Raw genomic sequence first — 19,806 nt, forward strand, 5'->3', positions numbered from 1 at the left:
AAACCGCAGTCCTCTGGCAAAAGGACCGCTATTGCATGGCTGGCGGTGGCAGTCCTTCCAAAATCGTAATTGGTCCCTTAATTAATACTGAGCAAATTTAAAAATATATTAACACCAGTTATTGACCCTTCTTCAGGATAACCCTTCGTAGCATACTGAAAATTACGGTTCACCGTTTGTAAGGTTCTTATTCAGCAAATTAGGGCTTTAGGGTAGTAAGTATTGGAGATAAACCATAAACCAAAGGATTGTAATAGAGAATAGATCCTGTTACATTTCGTTCCCATCCCAAGACTAGAAATACAATGTGTAAACTGTATTTAGTGTGGTTATTAATGCTTGCATTATGTCAGAGATTTACAGCATTGCCACTCCCTTAGAGGATCCCATATCATAAGCGCGGCCGGAGTGAGTCTAGCAGTTCAGCTGATAATTAGAAATCCAGATTGCTAACAGGTCACTAGTTAAGGACTGAATCTCAATCCCTACCACACATGGATGCAACAAATACCCACATTTAGAGCATCCGATCTCATGCGGATGGAAACAATGTACAAGGGCTATTATATGTTCCTATTGAAATTGTTGATGTACGAGGCAGTGTGATCCCATGCTTCCATGAGCTGTGTGAACATTGCAATCCCATTAGAGAAAGGAGAAGCAGACTGACATATTAATTGCAGCACACTGGCTGCACGAGTCAATTGGTAAATGCACAGAACATCCTAACAGTCAGATCCTGGCACATCACCAGTGCATCAAGTGGAATGTAAAATCCCGATTTCCAAAATTTTGTCAAAGAAACATGGTCACTGACCCCAGTATTCAAACATAGGCCTGCTAACTAATCGTTTGTGCAGCCGAAGGTCTCAAACGCCGCTCCTCTGGTGGCTGATAACAAAGTTAAAAGCAGATTAAAACTCTGAGGTTATTGTAATAAACTCAAACCATAATGTTATCCTCTTTGTTGGAATAGGGCTCAGGCCAGTATATGACTTGTTATAATGAGTACGGTAGGCCATGGGAGGGCAACTAGGTGCCACCAGAAGCCTCAGAAATGGATTGACTGACGTTAAAGCAGGACCTCAAAACATAAAGACCAAGCAGGGTCATGTTTTGTACGAAAGGATTTAAACACACTCTGAATAATTGGGGAATTTGTCCCACTTATGAAGTAAGACAAGTAGACTTGCAGCATTGTTAAAAGAAAAACAAAATCCACTTAAAGAAAGATTCCTAGAATCCAGCGATCAGTGATACTTAGCAACAAGATGGGTCTTCGGGGATGGACCTACATGAGACCGACACTTGGAAGGACTTAAATTCTCATTCTATCAGGTACATTCCAGTGAAGGTGAATTAGTGACATCTTTATTTGGATATGATAGTTATAAATTGGCAGACATCGACAAAGGCCTACTTTTCTGTTCAGTGTAGCCACCCAGTGTGAAACAAGGCAACAAAGTGTTAACCTTATTATTGTACCTCTCTGACAACTGTAGAAGGATAAAATGAAACCTAATAGAGTTGCATTGAGTGCTTCCTTTGCGTCTGTTGAATACTGCCAGTACTAGAAACGTTGTCCACAAGAGAGGAAGTAAAACTGAGTACTATGCCTTTGAAGGTGATGAGGATAGCAGAGGACAATTTAAGATGGTCTCAGATACTGAACAGGACCTGAGGAGGAAAAGTAATCTCAGTTCAACACAGAATGCTGACCGAATGAAACTAAATAGTGGATTAAAGACTAAATAGACTTGAGGACCTTCTCTTAGTAACCCGCTCGAAGCAAAATAAGGATCTGGTGAGTTCGACTTTGAAATGTATGGGCTCCATAGCTGGGGAAGTTTGAGAGAGACACTTGCGAGAAAAGATCAAACACCATTTTATGAATATTGTAGTTGCACCTTAAATTCACTTCAGGGCAGTGTGGATCAAGAGAAATATAGACCTCTACCCAAGCCTTTAGCATGTACTTAGGACTGGCTAGACTTTCAGTTTGTGATCTCCCTTAAAATGTGACTGAACCTAGAGAAGTCTTGGCGGATAATCCCAGCTTCCCCACCTGATTAATCATGTGATTCTATGCAAATCGCTCCTTGCAACACAGGTGCCTAACACTCCAAAACTGTGATCACATAAGAATAGTCCAAATGTTGGAAACAAGATCTATAGGAATAGTAAGATATCTATAATTACATATACTTTAATATACTTAATGGCAATTGCATCAGTGATAAATTGATTATTTTCCCTCTCTAACTGTCTACCACGTTTTTGTGTCATTCAGAAGGACCTTCTCAGTCTACTTGACTCCTTACGTAACCCTCACTCTGCATTATTTGCTCTTACTCCTTCCTCACGACAGAAGCTTAATTTTAGCATTTGTCCCTGCATAAGCACGGACTACTCCTTGCTGGGCTGTCTACTATAATTGTAAATACTGCTTTAAATATACTTATGATGTCAAAGTTTCCTATTGATCCTCTTCAGTAGTTTCTACTGGGACACTGGAGGGCAGAGAGCACATGGAAAGTTTAGAAAGTTCTGAGAATCTGTGGATGGGTTGTAACCCACATCCCCATGACTGTATTACTGTATCACAAAAGTCTGTTCTGCTATGCTGCTGGCTTCAGTGAGTTTACAGATATTGTTCTTTTTGTTCTACAGGATGTTTGATGGGCGTACCCCGATACTCGCTGTCATGGACCCCATAATAGTGAAAAGCGTCCTTGTGAAAGAGTTCTACACCCACTTCACAAACAGGCGGGTATGTTTCTAAAAAGGTGCAAATCTAACTGAAGTGCCCTGTTTATTGAGTCAATACCAGCATGGGTACAAAGGATAAGACCGTTTATTCTTGTGTTTGCAGTCATAATCTTTCTTTTAGACTTCTAGTTTCACATATCTCTGCTGTGAGAGAGTGGGTGAAAGATGTAGGGTGACTTGAAAACCCAAGGTCTTCTAGGTGTTTTGAATGTGATAAAGCTTTATAATATTTTGGAATTTATTTGGACAGTTAGTTACAAGAGCAGTATGCAGTGCATTACGCTGTCACTAACATATTACATGACACCTGGAAGGGCTCCTTGAAAGGAAGTGATGCTGGGACGCAGTGCCATAACGTAAAACAATAGGTCCCCCTGCAGAATGTGGTGAGGTGCTGCTGAGACTCCCATATCACACAGGAATGCATAAATCATAAGTTGAATCGAGGTCCCCTGGACCCATGTATTAAGCCTTCCTGCTTGGAAGTTTTGCTTTATTGGGAAATATGAGATCTAACCCTCATTCTTCCAGGATCTGACCCATCTTTGGTACCCTGTTTAAACTGGGCTGCATTGCAGGAAAGAAGCCCCATATGCTACACCTGTGCAAACAAGTGAGTATCTGCCACTCCCTATTAGAGTAGGAATGTAATTCTACCTTTAGATTGTTTCCATTAGTCCAATGATCCAACACAACTTCATTCAATGAGGCACCAGGGAGTCCCTCCTGCAATTCCTATTTGCAAAAATAGAAGTGGCGGTACTCTCCTCATTAAAAATAAAAGTAAAGATGGTACATTTCTGATGGGACTGACACATTTTCAGGCCTGCAGGTGTGAGTTAATGTTTCACTTTACAGAATTTATAATCCAGAGAAGTACTCCAAAATTCCAACATCCTGTGTCATTCAGCAGCCATTAGACAATGTGCCCATCATATGTGGAAATCCCACTGACAGAGACTGTCATGGCTCTGCCAAAAGAGTGGTCATTGTGTGGCAGAGTTGCCTTGGTGAAACACTGCAAAGCAAAAGGTGGCATACTTTTGCACAAAGGTGAGTATAGTGTCCTGAACATGCGCAGAAGCATTCAGCAATGTGACTAGGTATGTGATCACTGACCATGTGCACACACTTTTTGGGGTACATTATCAGTCCCCAAATTTGGTAGCAGGAATTCCGTCATCTGCCTTGGTGTAGAAAGAAAATCCCACACTTCCAGCTTGAACTCATTTTAAAAATATAGCAATCAATGCAGAATATTTGCTGGCCATCTATAACCATCAGGCCGTGGTTACTGCAATCCAAAGAAAGCAGTGGGAACAGATAGATGTAGCAGCCCTCTCGGTTGCAAGGGTGAAAATAAGGATGAAGTAGTTGATGTCATGATCACTTTCTTTTTTTTTGATAAACAAATTATAATTATTTTAAATATAAAACAGGTGCAACACGTCACATCGAGCTGACAGAGCCTCAATTGAGGCAGACATTTGAGGATTACAATAGCAATAATTGGCATAATCTCGAACATATGCATAACATTGGTCACATATCCCTCTTTCACAGAAGGTCCACTTCTATGGTCCTGTACCACTTTCCCCATATTTTTGCATGCTTGGCCTGGCATCCCGTGCCTCATAGTTTGCTTTCTCCTGCTGAGCACACCAGTCCACCCCATGTTTCTACTGCACCAATGTCGGGGGCCTGGAGTTCTTCCAGCGGGCAGCAATATCATGTTTGGCTACCATGAGTGCCGTCCGCAATAACACTCAATCAATACGGGTCCGTCCCGCACCCTCATGTACTCCCAACAGGATTAATAGTGGGGAAAGGTCTATGTCAAGGTTAAAACATCAGAGAGATCAGATACCACCCTTTCCCAGTAGCGGGTGATCACTGGACAAGACCACACCATGTAAAGAAATCAGCGGGAGCATCGGAAACATGACGGGTTGGGAAGTAACCTAGCTCTGTATAGCCTGTCGTGGGAAAGATAGGCATTATGTAGGTACTATGTTTGCACTTGGTGTAATCACGAGGATATGGTGGGTACCTTGGGGGCCATCAACAGATCTCACCCTACGGCATCTCGGTAAGTGTTGACATGAGGATGCAAGGTGTTGAGGCGCCGCATGGGGTGGCGGACCATGCCAGCATCACAGACACCTATGAGGATTAGGGTGTGATCCGAGATCCCCAGTGGGAGAATCTGAATTGTAGACACGAGTAGCGCATTGGAGGCAGGCATAAAGAGCAAATCAATGCGAGTATGTGTGTGGTGTGCAGCAAATATGTGTGTGTATTGGAACTGCTGGGATTCCAGATCCTCTATATATCGCACAGGCCCAGAGCACTCACCCACTGTTGTAGAGATATGGCTCTAGCGTGATGAACGTCGGAGGCATGCCAGTGGTATCCATGGAAGGGTCAAGTACAACATTGAAGTCACCCCCGATAAGGGTGAGTACAGGAGGGAGCTGTGTCACCACCTCAAAAAGCGATGTCATGAAGGCCTCTAATGTTACTGGGGTGCATAAATACATGCAACGTTCTAGAGACCGCCTTCCACCAGGCCTGTGAGAGCAAGGTAACGACATTAAGGGGCAGTCAGCATCTGAGTCATCACCAAGGAGAAGGCCCGACATAGAAGGATTGCAACCCCCTGAAAACCCCTGGTGAACCCTGCCTGGTGAACCCTTTCATAGCCCATACTAACTAGGAACGAATATTTCATGCCTCGGAGTTGAGTCTCCTGCAACATCAGGACAGAAGAGGCAAATCGCTAGGCATAGCACAACACTGTGTAGAGTTTGATTTTGTTTAGGAGACCATTTACATTCCAGGCCATGTTACTATAGGGATTCATGCCGGACATGTCATGATAGTAGAATCAGGAGCAAGCAGTCATGAGACTCCATGGAGACCCACAAGGAAGAAGTCCCATCACAGGACATATGACTATAAGGAGCCTGTTGCCATTTATACACTGTCAGATGAGTGTGACAACCTAAGGAAAAAAGTCATGAACACAGAAAAACCAAGAACATTAGCATTGTGCATGCATCTTAACAATGAACTTCCCACACCCAACTTTCCCCCACCCCATACTTCTCTCGAAAAGCATCTGTCACCCCATAACAAATACCCCAATCCAAACTCAAGTGTCTAGGTTAGGTGTGGAGTGGTGGACCCCTCCTGTAGTTCGAATCAGTGTAGTGCAGTACCTGAGTCCGCACAGGCGATCATAGGTTGGTCATGAAATGTTAAGAAGTATTTGTTTGCTCTTGTCCTGGGCTAGCCTCGTCATCCTTTATTCAAATAGGCAATGGGGTCTGACTCAGCCATTCCTCCAACTGGGGCGGTGCCAGGGAGTCCTCTCGGTTAGTTGAGGGTGAATCTGATCTAAGTGTCAGTGGAAGGGCTGAGGATCCCGAACTCAAGGAGGGTGACACGTTCCTTGAGATCGGGTGCAGACCCTCCTACGGTGCCGGGTCAGTTGTAAGCCTCAGGTCAAGGTCTGCCTAGCAGAAGAGGGCGGGGAGCGAAGCGTACCACCCAGTTGTTTTTCCTCTGTGAGACACTCCCAAGCCGATTCCGGGGTCTCAAAAAAATAGGAATGCCCTCAAAAAGAATTTTTAAGACACGCTGGAAACAGAAGCATGTAGGATAGTTGGAGAGCTCTACGTTTTTGCTTGACTGATTTGTAGGAACATCTTTTGGCCTGGACCTCTCATGTGTAGTCAGAAAAAATCAGAATGTTTGAATTTTGAGACCAGAGGTCAAGACATGCCCTTGCTTCTCCCAGGATACAGTCTCTATCCCTGAAATTAAAGAATCTCGTGATCATGGGTCTACTTTGTGCCCCCTGGGGGGTTTAGGGCCGAGTCCACGGTGTGTCCCTTCAACTGCAAACCAGGAAGAAGGTTTATCCTGTGGCATCCAGGGTTTGAGCCACTCTTCCAGGAAAGTGGCAGGCTGAGCACCCCCTGCACCCTCCAGGATGCTGCTACTGGTTGATGGAGATGGATTTTTGTAGGCAAGGATATCCAGATGTTTATTCTAATGACATACTCGTTGGTGGTTTCAGTAGCTGTAGTCCCTCTTTTCAGTCTTTGATTCAAAGGTTAAAGCTTTGTTGCTATCCATTGACCTGATAAGCTTTGTGGCTTTATCTGCGGCTTTGTCTACATGTTAAAATGGAAGTGGCTCAATAAGTGTGTCTGTTGGGTATGACCAGCTAAAATATCATGATTCAAGTTTATATATTCATTGGGAGAAGACCTTATCAAACATTCATCTGGTTTGCCATTGAATATTAGAAATAGTTTGTTTATTATAGACGTTCTAGGTATAGAAATATATGGCTTAGTTATTGAAGTTGTGATGAGCTTCTCTGAGTTTTTTTAGTCTTTTCTCTTCCCTTCTTGCAGCAGTTTAGAGCCTGATGCTGAATCCAGAGCCTCTGGAGTTGACAATATATCACTCAAACTGTCGAAAATATTCTCAGTAGTCTGCCCTATGAGGTTCTAATTAGTGGCCCACATTTATTCGTAAAATAGTTGCTAAAGCTTCTGCATTTTGGTTGGAAGTTTCAGCATATAGAATGGTAACTGTGGCAGTGGGCTCAGTGGTTACTTTGAACAGCCTCAATTGCATATCATTGGTGGGTTTGTCTACATTCAGACAACTTATTTTATTTAAATTATCCACTAAAGTGTTAGGAAGATTAGTAATGTGCAAAGTTTGACTCCCATCAGGGTGCATGCACATTTAGAATTTGAGTGCATAGTAATTAGTTTATCTAAATTGATTTCTCAGTTACTGTTTTGTTTTCTAAACTACCAATGCAGGTGGCCAAAGATTGGAACTGGTCCACCTGAAGCTCTAGTTTGTTTGACTGCTTTATTAGTGCGTTTGCTGCAGCACGAAGGGTGGAATTAAGAGATGCTATTATGTTGCCACACGATGATTTAGGAGTATTGGAGGAGAGCTCACAATGCCTTTTTCACCCAGCTGCAAATAGTCCACCTCCTATAATAATCTAGCAGCTGACTAACTCAGAGCAACACTTTCTGTACAGTTTAAAGTATGTCGTCCCCTATAGCGGCATGTGTCGAAGGATTTACAGTTGGTGACAGTTCTATTCTGGATATTTTGTTCAAGTCCTGATTACTATACTGAATTTGTGCAATTGTTTCAACGATGCTATGTAGTGTCACTGATTGAGGCATGTCCCCAATTAGAGTGGTTAGTATTATAGAAGCACAGTTTAAAGTTTCTCTACTTTACTGCTTCTTAGTCTCTTAAAATAGTGTTTAATGGATAGTGGCTGTGTGTTTTCTCCGGTGGCCTTTTACCATCACCTCTACTATTGTTGGGCAGGTCCATGATGTCTCCTTTGATTTAAATGTGAGTGGAGTTGATCTCAGGGTAAGAGGCTTATTTCATTTTCTCTATCTCACACCATTTACGATGCATTAAAATATTTATTAGATAGCTGCTATCTATGTGAAAATTCTGAATAGTAACCTGTGTGTTTCTGGCAACTGGATGTCCTTTGCCCAAAAATAAAATAAGATATATGATCACTGTGCATTAGCATGGTATAAGCAGTGGTTATGATGTAGGACCTCTTGAATCCAGTGCAAACAATCAGGTGGTAGTGAAACTGTTTATAAAATAACTAGTCAGGTCTTCTGAAACAGCATATTTCCCTCACCTCATCTCTCTTTTCTTGTGCTTCCACCTTCTCCAATCACCTGGTGAAATCAGAGGTCCAAGAAGTGGGCAAAAATGAGCAATCAATTTTTTATATGGTGTGTGGGTTGCAACAGCTCCCAAGGCACCATGCGCCCACTGCCTTCTGTGGCCCAGGCACAGTTCAGTAGAGCAGATGACAAGTGTGTCCTGACAGTAGGACATAGGTCAGCCCCCATGAAACCACTTAAGTGGCAATTTGCTGCACACCCCGCACCCATGGACCCCCTGGAGTAGGAGTGCCATGTAGCTCCTCGAATAACAGGGGCGCCGAGCCTCGAATCTGACTGCTAACCCGACAGCCCATAGACTCCCACAAATAATGTCAATGTTTGAGATGCTGTAAACAAACGAACTCAGAGCTGGGACTCAGTTCAGACTTGGACCAGGATACCCTCCCGGATCATAATGCACTTTGCAAAAACACATAACACAACAGTAGAGCTCAGAATTGTGTCTTGCTGTGCAGCTGTGTGGCATAATACGTTGAATGTCAAAGAGTCAGGTTGGAAGGCCCAAGCACCAGCATAGCACAGCGAAGGACATGAGTGTTCAGAGTGTTCCTGATCACATATATGTGGAGTTAAGTAGAATGAATCTACTGCGATATACATTTATTTACCTACAAGATACTGCAAGACTTGATATTTGTCTACAAATGTATTGTGGTGTGATAATAAGGCAATATTCTGTGAGATTACCACTTTTTGCCACTTAATAACCCATGTAAATTGCATGCCTGTAAAGGTAATGTGGCTAATGACACTTTTTTTTACTGTGATTGTTTTTTATCGTAATGATTTTTTATATTTATTTTTTAGAACTTTGGCTTGAACGGACCCGTGGAAGATGGGGTGACTATTGCTAAAGATGAGAAATGGAAGAGGATTCGTACAGTGCTATCCCCAACTTTCACCAGTGGAAAACTAAAAGAGGTAAAAAGGAGTATTTTAAAAAATCCCAAATATGATTTTTTGCTGGAAATGCAGTTATTTCTATAAGGATTTGCCTTCTGAAAATATTAACTGAGAGGCTGAAGTGTTGTTGTAGAGAAACTAGGCCTATGCATATGTTTATGGCACTCTTCTCCATGTGTGTGATGTGGTCCACAAAAATCTACATTTTTTCTCTATAACTTAAAATTCCATATAGTAGGAATAATGTATATGGGCGCACTTTGAGTATTAGAATTTATTTTTGCTTTAAACACTTTGGGTTTTCGTCCAACATAAAAACTTCCACCAATTACCCCAGTTCGGCCATACAAATTTATATTGGCATCCCCACAGATGATAACAGGAAGGGGCCAACCCACTAATTCAATGTTTAACCAATCAAATAAAGTAGGATCATCGAGTATTGAACCATATATAGAGCATAAAGTAAAAGTATAACCCTCAATAAGACATTGGGTAATAACCCATCTGCCATAATGATCGGACTTAGAATGAAAGAACCTTAAACCTGAGTTCTTTTTTGCCATGGCTGCTACCCCTCTGGTGCGGGTCCCTTGCGTAGTAGCAGAAATTAACTGATACCCTTCTAATTCATTGATCTTGAGTCTACTGGCCTTGATGTGAGTCTCTTGGAGACAAATTATATCTGCTTTCAGATACTGCACTTCCACATTAATCCTACGTTTTTTCAGAGGGTTATTCAGTCCACAGATATTATTTGAGGCAATCCTTAATTTATTTAACACCATTTTTGATGTATGTCCTATCCATTCTGCACTTCTTCCCACTTATCATTACGGCCACCATAGCCATTAAAAAAACTACCTAAATCTGACATCTTTAAATACCACAAACAAAATCGCCATGCCCCCCCCGTGTACCCCTTCCCTTCTAACCCAAGGCAAAACAGGTCCAAGGACCCTCGTGATGCCTCCTGCATTAAGTTGCTTCCCAAACCGCCTGTCCAGTAAGCCCCACCAGAAAAAAAAAACTGCAAAAATAAAAATGAAGAAAACCCTTCCAAAGAACCCCCACAACAGTGCTAAACAACTTGAGCATTTAGTTTAGTGAAGCCTTTTCCTTTCCGACAAAAAGAACCCCAGCCCGAGAGGCAAGAAGGAGAGGAGAGAAGAAAATTCTATGTAGTCGAGAGGCTCAAAGCTATCCATAGATGTTCCTTAATTGTCCTTCAGCTATCCCTCAGGCCCCTTAGAGACCCTAGTCTCCGACATGGCATGCAGATATTCTTGAGCTTGGATTTTTGATGTAAATATTCTAGTGGTGCCCTTATAGATAGTTTTAAGTCTTGCTAGACTGAGTAAAAAAGCCTCTGCTCCTATTTTTTTAAAAGGAGAGATTAGTTGGCGGAGCCTTCACCTTCTCTCTACCGTAATGAGACAGAAGTCCGGTCTTACGAAAAAGGAGAGACCCTCCGCCGATCGTCGTGACTCCGGTCTCTCTCTGTCAAACACTGCCTGGCGCAGTAAAAAATTGCCAAAAAAGATTAAAATGGCTCTTGGTTTATTACTAGAGTTACTAGAGTCATATTTTTTCTTAAGCGTGAAAGGGAAGCGATGGACCCGTTGGATTTCCTTCTCCCACTCCCAATGTCCAAGCTCAGGAAAGCCCACTTTCATCAAGCGCAAGACAAAGCTTCTGATATCGTCTCCCTCAGCATTTTCAGGGATACCAAGAAGTCTGAGATTGTTGCGGCGCTGACGATTTCCGAAATCTTCGGGTTTCCACATAACGTCAGTCATTCGTGATTTGTTTGCGAACATTTGTCGAGTTGAGCTCTCTGCATTAGTCTCAAATACTACCACTCGCTCTTCCAAAGCTGTGGTTCTCTCTGAGATCTCGGTACAAGATTTATTCACTTTCCGTATTGCTCCCTGAAGCTTCTTTGTCGCGAGATGAGCACGTTTGTGTTCTAATCTTGCTTCACCTTGTATTTGTTTCAGGGTGGAGTATATCAAAGACATTGAGGGGAGGGGTTCGCTCGCATTTTCAACCTGGTCAGTTGGTTTTATAATCCCGGTAACACTGTCAAAATTGACTGGTCCGCCATCTTCGCCAATCTGCTGAATAGTTGATTAATCCCACTTAAGACTCATGCCTTGCTTCACCACTATTAGTTTTTTTCCTTCGTTTGGTTAGGGAAGGTATTCGTTTTTGCGTGCTGGGATTAGAGAGAGATCTATTACAGTCAGTCCCAGAGCTATCAAGTTCAGAAATGTCAGTGGTGTTAGATAATTCTGACTCTTCATTAAGAGAAAATAATTTTTCTCCATACTCAGGTGTACATACGCATCCCTCTAGTGTAGAGATTGGCAAGGATTTAGAGGGTATACCTAAGCTCCCCTCCATATGCAAAATTACACCCGTAATACCATCCTCATCCATATCTGTATCTCTATCAGAGAGGCTAGTCGCCCCAGTATTGATCAAGGCTTCAGACTCTCCCAGGTCTCCCTGTATAGAGCCGGGATCAATTATTTCCACCACATTAACAAGATTTATATTGGTAGCACTTTTAGCACTCACAATGTCCTCCATCTCCGTCTCCATTAACCCACTTGTCTCTGGAGTCTTTAAATATCCTGGTTGCCTTTTAGGAGGTGCTGGGAGTGTCCGCTTTCCAGCGCTCTTCAGTTTTGTAACATGTTTACCCAGTCCAGAGAAAATTTTGGGGCTCACCCTCTGTTTGGATGCGGCAGCGCCAGTCACTTCCAAGAGGTGCTGCTCACCTATCTTGGTTTTCGGTGTTTCGGCATCATTTGATCCTGCCACGAGAGTAGCGTCCCCGACCTTTGTCCCGCTCAAAGTTCTCCGCTGAACCGGCAGAGCAGCGCGTCCCACTTCTGTCTCTGTTACACCGCCAGCGGTGGCAGCTTTCTCTTTCCTGAGTTTTTTTGGCGGCATGATGCGTCCCTCGCCAGCTGAACCTGTCGCGGCCAACGCCGTAGATGCCTTCGGGACCGCCTTCAACAGCCTACCGATGAATGACCAGATGAGTCGGGAAAAACTTCATGATTTTAGCTTCCCTGACGCATCGCGTCTCCGGATAGTTAGGCAAAAAGATCACCTTATTCTATCCATCTAATGTGGTGGGTTGTTTTGGTGAAGGGTTTAAACCATTGTAGAGCGCCGGACGAGCGGTGTCAGCAGCCTTCACACAGCCGCCATCTTGCCAACTGGATATGTGTGGGCTGCACAATCAAAAGAGAAAAATCTCTTACGGGAGCAATATCAGAAGCTATGTAAAGCTGAAACGCAATTTGTTCAAGCCATTACTAGTAATCAAGAAATGGAACAGGCACAAAATAGGGTTGCTGCTGCCAAATCTTTCATCACAGAAACATCAGCAATAAAGGCAGCAGGGAAATACGCTGCTTGGCGCTCAAGTCTGTATGAGTGTGGGGAAAAGGTGGGGCATGTGTTCGCGATGCGGGCGAGGCAATGCACAACCCAGGGAAACCTCTCAGTAATAGAAAACCCGGGGACTGGGCCTGCCACTGAACCTAGTGGAATTTGCGCTGCCTTTCACGGCTATTACTAGAAGCTCAACCATGAGGATATTAGTAATGATGAGGAAGCCGTGTTAAATTTCTTGGATGGCTCTGTAGCAGAGAAACTGTCCTCAGACGAGCGAACAGCCTTAGAATCTCCCATAGCAACAGAGGAAATCCAGGACGCTATTTGTTCGCTAGCCAATGGCAAGGCAGCTGGACCAGATGCTATACCTGGAGAGTTCTATAAAATGTTTGCCCCATCTTTACTAGAATTAATGAAGCAGGTGTTTTTGAATGCCCAGAGTGGCCGGGGAGTCCCGAACTCGTGGAAAACCGCTAATATAGTTGTCTTTCCCAAAAAAGGAAAACCACCTAATGAAATGGGGTCGTATCGGACTATTACCCTAATAAATAGTGACATCAAAATATATGCCAAGATATTTGCCGTTCGCCTTGCAGCTCTTATTAACCCCTTGTATGCTCATGACGGCTCCCGGCCGTCATGCATCACGGTGGGCGTGTGCGCACGATGGCCGGGAGCCGTCAGAATCCCGCCCACTGTTCATTTCTCCCGCACAGCGCAGAAAATAAACCCGCGTCCAAGGGGTTAAGAGATTAGTTCCACCATCACAACACGGTTTCGTACCTAGACGTAGTACAATAGATCACATCCGGCAGGTTATTACTCTTTTTGATAATGCAGGCATTACAGGGGACCCTATCAGACTTATCCTGCTCGATGCGGAAAAGGCGTTCGATAGGGTCTCCTGGTCTTTTTTATGGGGAACTTTAAAGAACAGAGGAATAGGGGAGAAATTTATCACGGCTATGAAATCAATATATAGTAACCCGACGGCCCATATCTCCATCATGGGGGAGATGTCGGACCCAACTGTTATTAGCAGAGGGACTTGGCAGGGGTGTCCCTGCTCACCTCTATTATTTGCGCTTTACATAGACCCGCTGGTTAGAAGGCTAGAAGCTAATAACTTGATTGTTGGGGTGCAGAATATTGGGGTAAATACAAAAATATTGGCTTACGCTGATGATCTTGCCATAACCACTTCAAATCCCGTGACAACCTTAAGGGAGATCGAGAAAGAAGCAGTCCTTTTTGGGAAACTTTCCGGCTATCGACTGAACCAGAATAAAACCCAGATCCTGACTGGTAATGGTCTTCAGATAAATGATGTACGTGTGGTTCAGAAAGCGGTTTATCTGGGGGTAGAAATTACTGAGGATGTCTAAAAGATTATGGACATTAATCTAAAACCCTTAAATGTTAAATTTAAAACTGAATTTGCTCGTTTAGAGAATTTAAAGCTTACGATGGTGGGGAGATGTAACATTATCAAAATATTTTCTTGCCAAAGATTTTATTATTTTTTAAGGGCCATACCTATGTCTATTAGTAATGCTTGGTTTACTGCTATGAATCAACTTTTCTCTAAATTTATTTGGGCAAACTGCCGCCCCAGTAGAGCATTTAAACTATTAACCTTGCCTAGGGATGACGGGGGCGTGGCCAAGCCGCGAGCTAAGATGGCCGCACGGCGTTGAAGCTCCACCATCGACCCGGCGCAAACCCTGCTTTCCTAGCCCTCCTGATGCGGGCGCGGGACGCCAGACACCGCCGCTGACCCTACTACGGCCCCGGAGTGCGCTGGGATGCAGAACGGACCTCCCGGGCCACGGGTGCGCCCGGCGACGACCACATTATCCTGAGGCCTAAGATGGCGGGCTGATCCGGGGATGGGGGACGCGAGTGCGAGGAAGGCGGCCGGCCGAGAGACAGGTACCCGGGGGGCTATGGGGGGGGGGGCATTGAGCACCGTGGCACTGTCTGGCGGGGACCCGCTACTCTCCCTGTGCCGTTGCGGACCGGAGGACGACCGGGCGCTCGGCTCTTGCCTTGCGCTCCGAGCGCTGCCTCGCTCGTTATCTCCTCCCTGGGGCCCCGGGCTAATTCGGTCGGGGGGCCTGGGAGGGGTGGCGGAACGGCCTGCTAGCGGTGGGGGGGGGCGATGGGGGCCCTTCGCTGGGCTGGGAGCCCGGGTTGTCTCTGCCTCGATCCTTGGGCCCTCTCTGGGTTGGCCACGTGCTCCGCGGCCGGTTTGTGCGTTCCTCCCTTGCCCCTTCCGGCGGCCTCGAGTCGCGGCCGCTGACTACATCGCGCTGGTGCACTTGATGTTCCTTTGCGACCCTGCTGGCTCCATGGAGTTGTGGCCCTTGCCTGCTGCACGGTGAGGTCGAGATCTCTCCGGTGCCGGCGGGCCCAACAACGCCCGTGGTCCGGAATAGCTTGGCTACGGATTGGCCTGCGCCATTGGACTGACGCTCCATCGCACCGGCGCCTCCCCTGCTCTACACACGACTGGCTGGTGGCCGTCTGGCGGTTGTGGGCATGGGTCGCAAAGACCCCAAACAGAAAACGCTGCAGTTCGAGAAACTGTCTGAGCAGCCCGCGGAAAACCACCCTGACATGCCGGACCCGGCCGGTGGAGCGACCGGCGGTTCGATGGCCCGTGCCCCGTCCCCGGACTGGCTACAGGAGATGCGCGCCGGCTTCAGGGCCCTGGATGGTCGCTTTGACGCCCTAGATAAGACTCTGGAAACTATGGGGGCCAAAATCCAGGCCCACGACAAGCGTCTGGGAGAGGCTGAGGCCCGGATCTCTGCAGTGGAGGATAAATCGGTGCAGGAGATCAAAAGGGTGGACAGATTGGAGCGCATATTGAAGGAAGTGGCCAGCCAAAACGAAGATTTGGAATCGCGCAGTCGGCGCAACAATGTGCGAATTATTGGGGTTCCGGAGTCCACGGCCACGGGCAGGCTTGATGTCTTTGTGGAAACACTGTTGGCTGATATCTTTGGGAGAGACTCCTTCACTCCTGGCTTCGTGGTGGAGCGTGCTCATCGCTCCCTGGGGCCGAGACCTAACCCGGGGCTTCCGCCTCGCCCGCTGATTGCCCGCATTATGAACTTCCGAGACCGCGACACTGCCTTGCGGCTTGCCAGAGAGAAGGGCGAGATTACCTGGCAGGGCTCAAGACTCTCATTCTACCCAGACTTCACCACCATGGTCCAGGAGGCCAGGCGTAAGTATGCGGGGGTTAAGGCGGCGCTCCGGAACCTGGGCCTTAAATAGGGCATGCTCTATCCGGCCCGGCTCCGGGTCGAGGTTGATGGCCGAGCTCGGCTATTTGACAATCCCGCTGCGGTGCAGGATTTTTGCCGTACCTACAAGCCGCGCAGAGGCCCGCCGGGGGGGAAAGGGTGGACGGTCTCCCCCTGGTAGTGGGTCTGCGGGCAGCCAGGACCTGTTCTCGACCTCCGGTGTCGGCTGAGACGGCGCCCGTCACCGAACTTTGCACTGTTTGACTTTGGTTATTGAGGGACGTATTAACATTTGGAGTATATTTGTGCTGCAGCGCTGGGTGGATTGCGGATCGTTGTCACCCCCCTTTGGTTGAAACCGATGGGATCGTTTTTTGTTGCGATGCTCTGCTTTCTACTGTTTGGTTATACTTGGTATTCCTGTCTAGAGCTTTGTTCTTTTTTTCCAGGATTGGGGTTGCCTCACGTTTGCGTGGTTTGGCTGGGTGGGGGGAGGGGGTAGGGGTAAGCATTTTTGATTCTGCTAATATGGCTATGTGTGAACGAACTTTATTGATACACAGTGACATCCCGGTTTTGTTGCTCCCATTACTTGCTGACTGGCATCAATGGCCCACATAGGTCTGAATGAAGCTCCTCTCAATCTATCGTTAATGACTTGGAATGTCCGGGGCCTGAACAACCGGAGTAAATGCAAACAAATACTGCACTACTTAAATCGGCACCGGGTGGACATTGCTTTTCTTCAAGAGACTCATCTGCACGCTCCAACGACCTCCCGCTTTGCAGCTTCCTGGGGCGCTCACCGATACTTTGCCAATTTCAGTAATTACGCCAGAGGCACTGCGGTGCTGATCCATAAGAGAGTCCCGTTTCAGTTCCAGACGTTTCTGGGAGACAGGGAGGGGCGCTACTGCATTGTAAAGGGGGTTTTGATGGGCCATGTTGTCACTCTTGTCTGTGTGTATGCCCCCAACACTGATTCCCCTGACTTTTTCCATGCACTTGCGGCCCAACTGGTAACCCTAGCGCCGGCTGGCGTCCTGCTGGGCGGCGACCTAAACATGTTGCTGGATGTGGGGCTGGATAGCACCTCTGGGGCCACAGATTCCAAGCCTAGGGCAAGGCGCGCATTCCAGGACCTTTGCCGTCGGTTCTCACTGACGGATATATGGCGCAGGCGAAACCCGACCACTACTGACTACACACACTTTTCAGGACAACACAACACTTGGACCAGAATTGACTACTGGCTCCTCTCCCCGGGCCTGTCCCCTTGGTTCTGCGCGTTGAGGACGTTCCCGAGAACGTACTCGGACCACTCCCCAGTCCTACTTGGCTTAGACGTTCCTCGACCTGAGGGTTTTGAGCGGCAGTGGCGTTTCCCTGGGAGGGCGCTATTGGATGACCTTTTTGTACATGAGGTTTCCGAGGCGATAGAGGACTACTTCACCATAAATACTGGCTCGGTGGACTCGTGGGCAGTGCTCTGGGATGGGTTCAAGGCATATATCAGAGGGGTTTGCATAGCTAAGCACGCAGGGGTCCTGAAGGTATTGCGCGCAACAATAACACAACTGGAGACACAGCTAGACGCGCTAGACACTGAGGCGCAGCAGGCACCCTCTGACGAGGTATTTACCAGGCGCTTACGCCTGTTATCCGACTTCCGGGAGGCCGCGGACAGGGAGATCCTTTATTTGGGGAAATACCAGGTTGCACGTAGGTATGGAGAGGGGGACAGGCCAGGGCGCACGCTAGCGCAGGCCTTACGACCACCATACAGCAAGTCCCTGATCGCTGAGGTGCGGGGCACGGATGGTGGGCTCCGCACAACGCCCGCCGAGATCCGGGACGAATTCCTGGCCTACTATACAGATCTATACACCACCAAGTTGGGTGACTCCGCGGCCGCTCGTGCGGCCTATCTATCGGAAATCGCTCTTGTGTTCCTGGATAGGGGCATGCAGGAGTTCATGGCGGAACCTATAACGGTGGCGGAAGTGCGGGGGGCAATCAAAGTGCTTTGGGGCTCTTCAGCCCCGGGCCTTGATGGCTTCTCCGCTGACTTTTACAAGGCCTTTTCTGATCTGCTGGCGCCCAAGTTAATAGAGGTGTATGCGGAGGCCTTGGAGCGTGGCTCCCTCCCGTCTACTCTGAGTGAGGCAGTCATTGTGCTGCTCCCGAAGCCGAATAAGGACCCGACGTTGTGTGGGTCGTACAGGCCCCTCTCCCTCTTAAACACTGACTATAAGATCTTGGCCAAGATAGTAGCCAACAGGCTTTCCCAGCTGATGGAATTCATTATATCGCCCGCACAGTCTGGCTTTGTCCCCCGCCGCTCGACGTCGCTAAATTTGCGTACGCTGTTCACGGTTCTGCACAGAATTAACCCGACCACACCGGCTGCAGCGATCCTCCTAGACACCGAAAAAGCGTTCGATTCTTTAGAATGGCCTTTCTTTCTTTCCGTCATGGAGCGCATGGGCATGCCTGCGAACTTCCTGGCGACTGTCAGACTTCTCTATAGTCGCCCTACGGCCCGTTTGCGTCTCAACGGCACGCTATCTCGCCCATTCTCGCTCACGCGCGGTACGCGGCAGGGTTGCCCGCTTTCACCGCTCTTGTTTATTTTGGCTATGGACCCCCTGATTCGGCATTTCCAGGAGCGGCACCTCCACAGGGGTCTCCAGTTTCGGACGGGCCCATTGCTGGCCTCTCTCTATGCCGATGACACAATCCTGTATGTCAGGGAGCCGCAGGCCAACCTTGCCCCCTTGATACATGAAATCCTTCGTTTCGGTAGCCACTCGGGTCTGGGCATAAACTGGCATAAGTCCATCATCTTTCCATTGACTAGTGGCACCTCCCCATGGCAGTGTGAGTTCCCTCTGGAGTGGTGCCCGGACTCGGTGCGGTACCTGGGCATACAAATACATTTGAACACGGACGAAATCATCCGCCTCAACTATGGCCGCGCGATTGCGCGACTGGAGACTCAGGTGGATGGGTGGCTGCGGCTCCCGCTCTCTATGTCCGCTAGGATAGCTATTCTTAAAATGATAGTGCTCCCCAAATTTTTGTATCTTTTCAATAATATCCCTATCCCTCTAACCCGGACCTTTTTCCGCACTCTGCGGTCCCTCATGATTAGACTGGTCTGGGGCGGGAAACACCCCTGGATCCGCTGGGCGACTCTCACACTCCCACAGGATCGAGGTGGCCTTGGAGTGCCTGATTTATATTTATACTACCTAGTCGCTCAGTGTGCACATGCCTATGCCTGGTATCACCCTGATGCTCGGATCCCATTCCTTCGCCCAGAGGCGGACTTTGTCCTCCCAGGTCGCCTGTCGGCGGTGTTGCCCAGAGGTGTCCCCAGAGACCCAATGGACATTCAAACGGTATCTACCACCAGCTGGGCGTGGAGCAGGCTCTCGCGCTATTTGGCTCAGCCTCTGCTGTATTCTTCTTCCCTCCCGCTATCCAACCCTGGGCTATTACCGGGCACGGATGAAGCACTGGTGCAACGAACGTTGACGAAATTTGACCTCTCCAGGATCGGGGACTTATACCCGGGTGGGCACATTTTCTCAGCATCGGAAGACGCGCGATTCAGTGATGCTACATTCATGGACCGGTTCGTTCTTCGCCGGCTCTATTGCGCCGCCCGGGCGGAGATTAAGGGATTTCCCCTC

At 47.2% G+C, this 19,806-nt stretch overlaps 1 protein-coding gene across 1 annotated transcript in view; it reads left to right on the forward strand.

Moving 5' to 3' along the window:
* Positions 1-19,806, forward strand: part of LOC146796560 (cytochrome P450 3A21-like) — a 200,704-nt gene that overhangs the window by 69,534 nt on the left and 111,364 nt on the right. The window contains exons 4-5 of the mRNA XM_085629196.1: positions 2,671-2,770; positions 9,345-9,458. Coding sequence (XP_085485322.1) covers positions 2,671-2,770; positions 9,345-9,458 — 214 coding nt within the window. The remainder of the gene's footprint in view (positions 1-2,670; positions 2,771-9,344; positions 9,459-19,806) is intronic.

This window comes from Triturus cristatus, chromosome 10 (genome assembly GCF_964204655.1).
Source record: "Triturus cristatus chromosome 10, aTriCri1.1, whole genome shotgun sequence".
NCBI classification, from domain to species: Eukaryota; Metazoa; Chordata; class Amphibia; order Caudata; family Salamandridae; genus Triturus; species Triturus cristatus.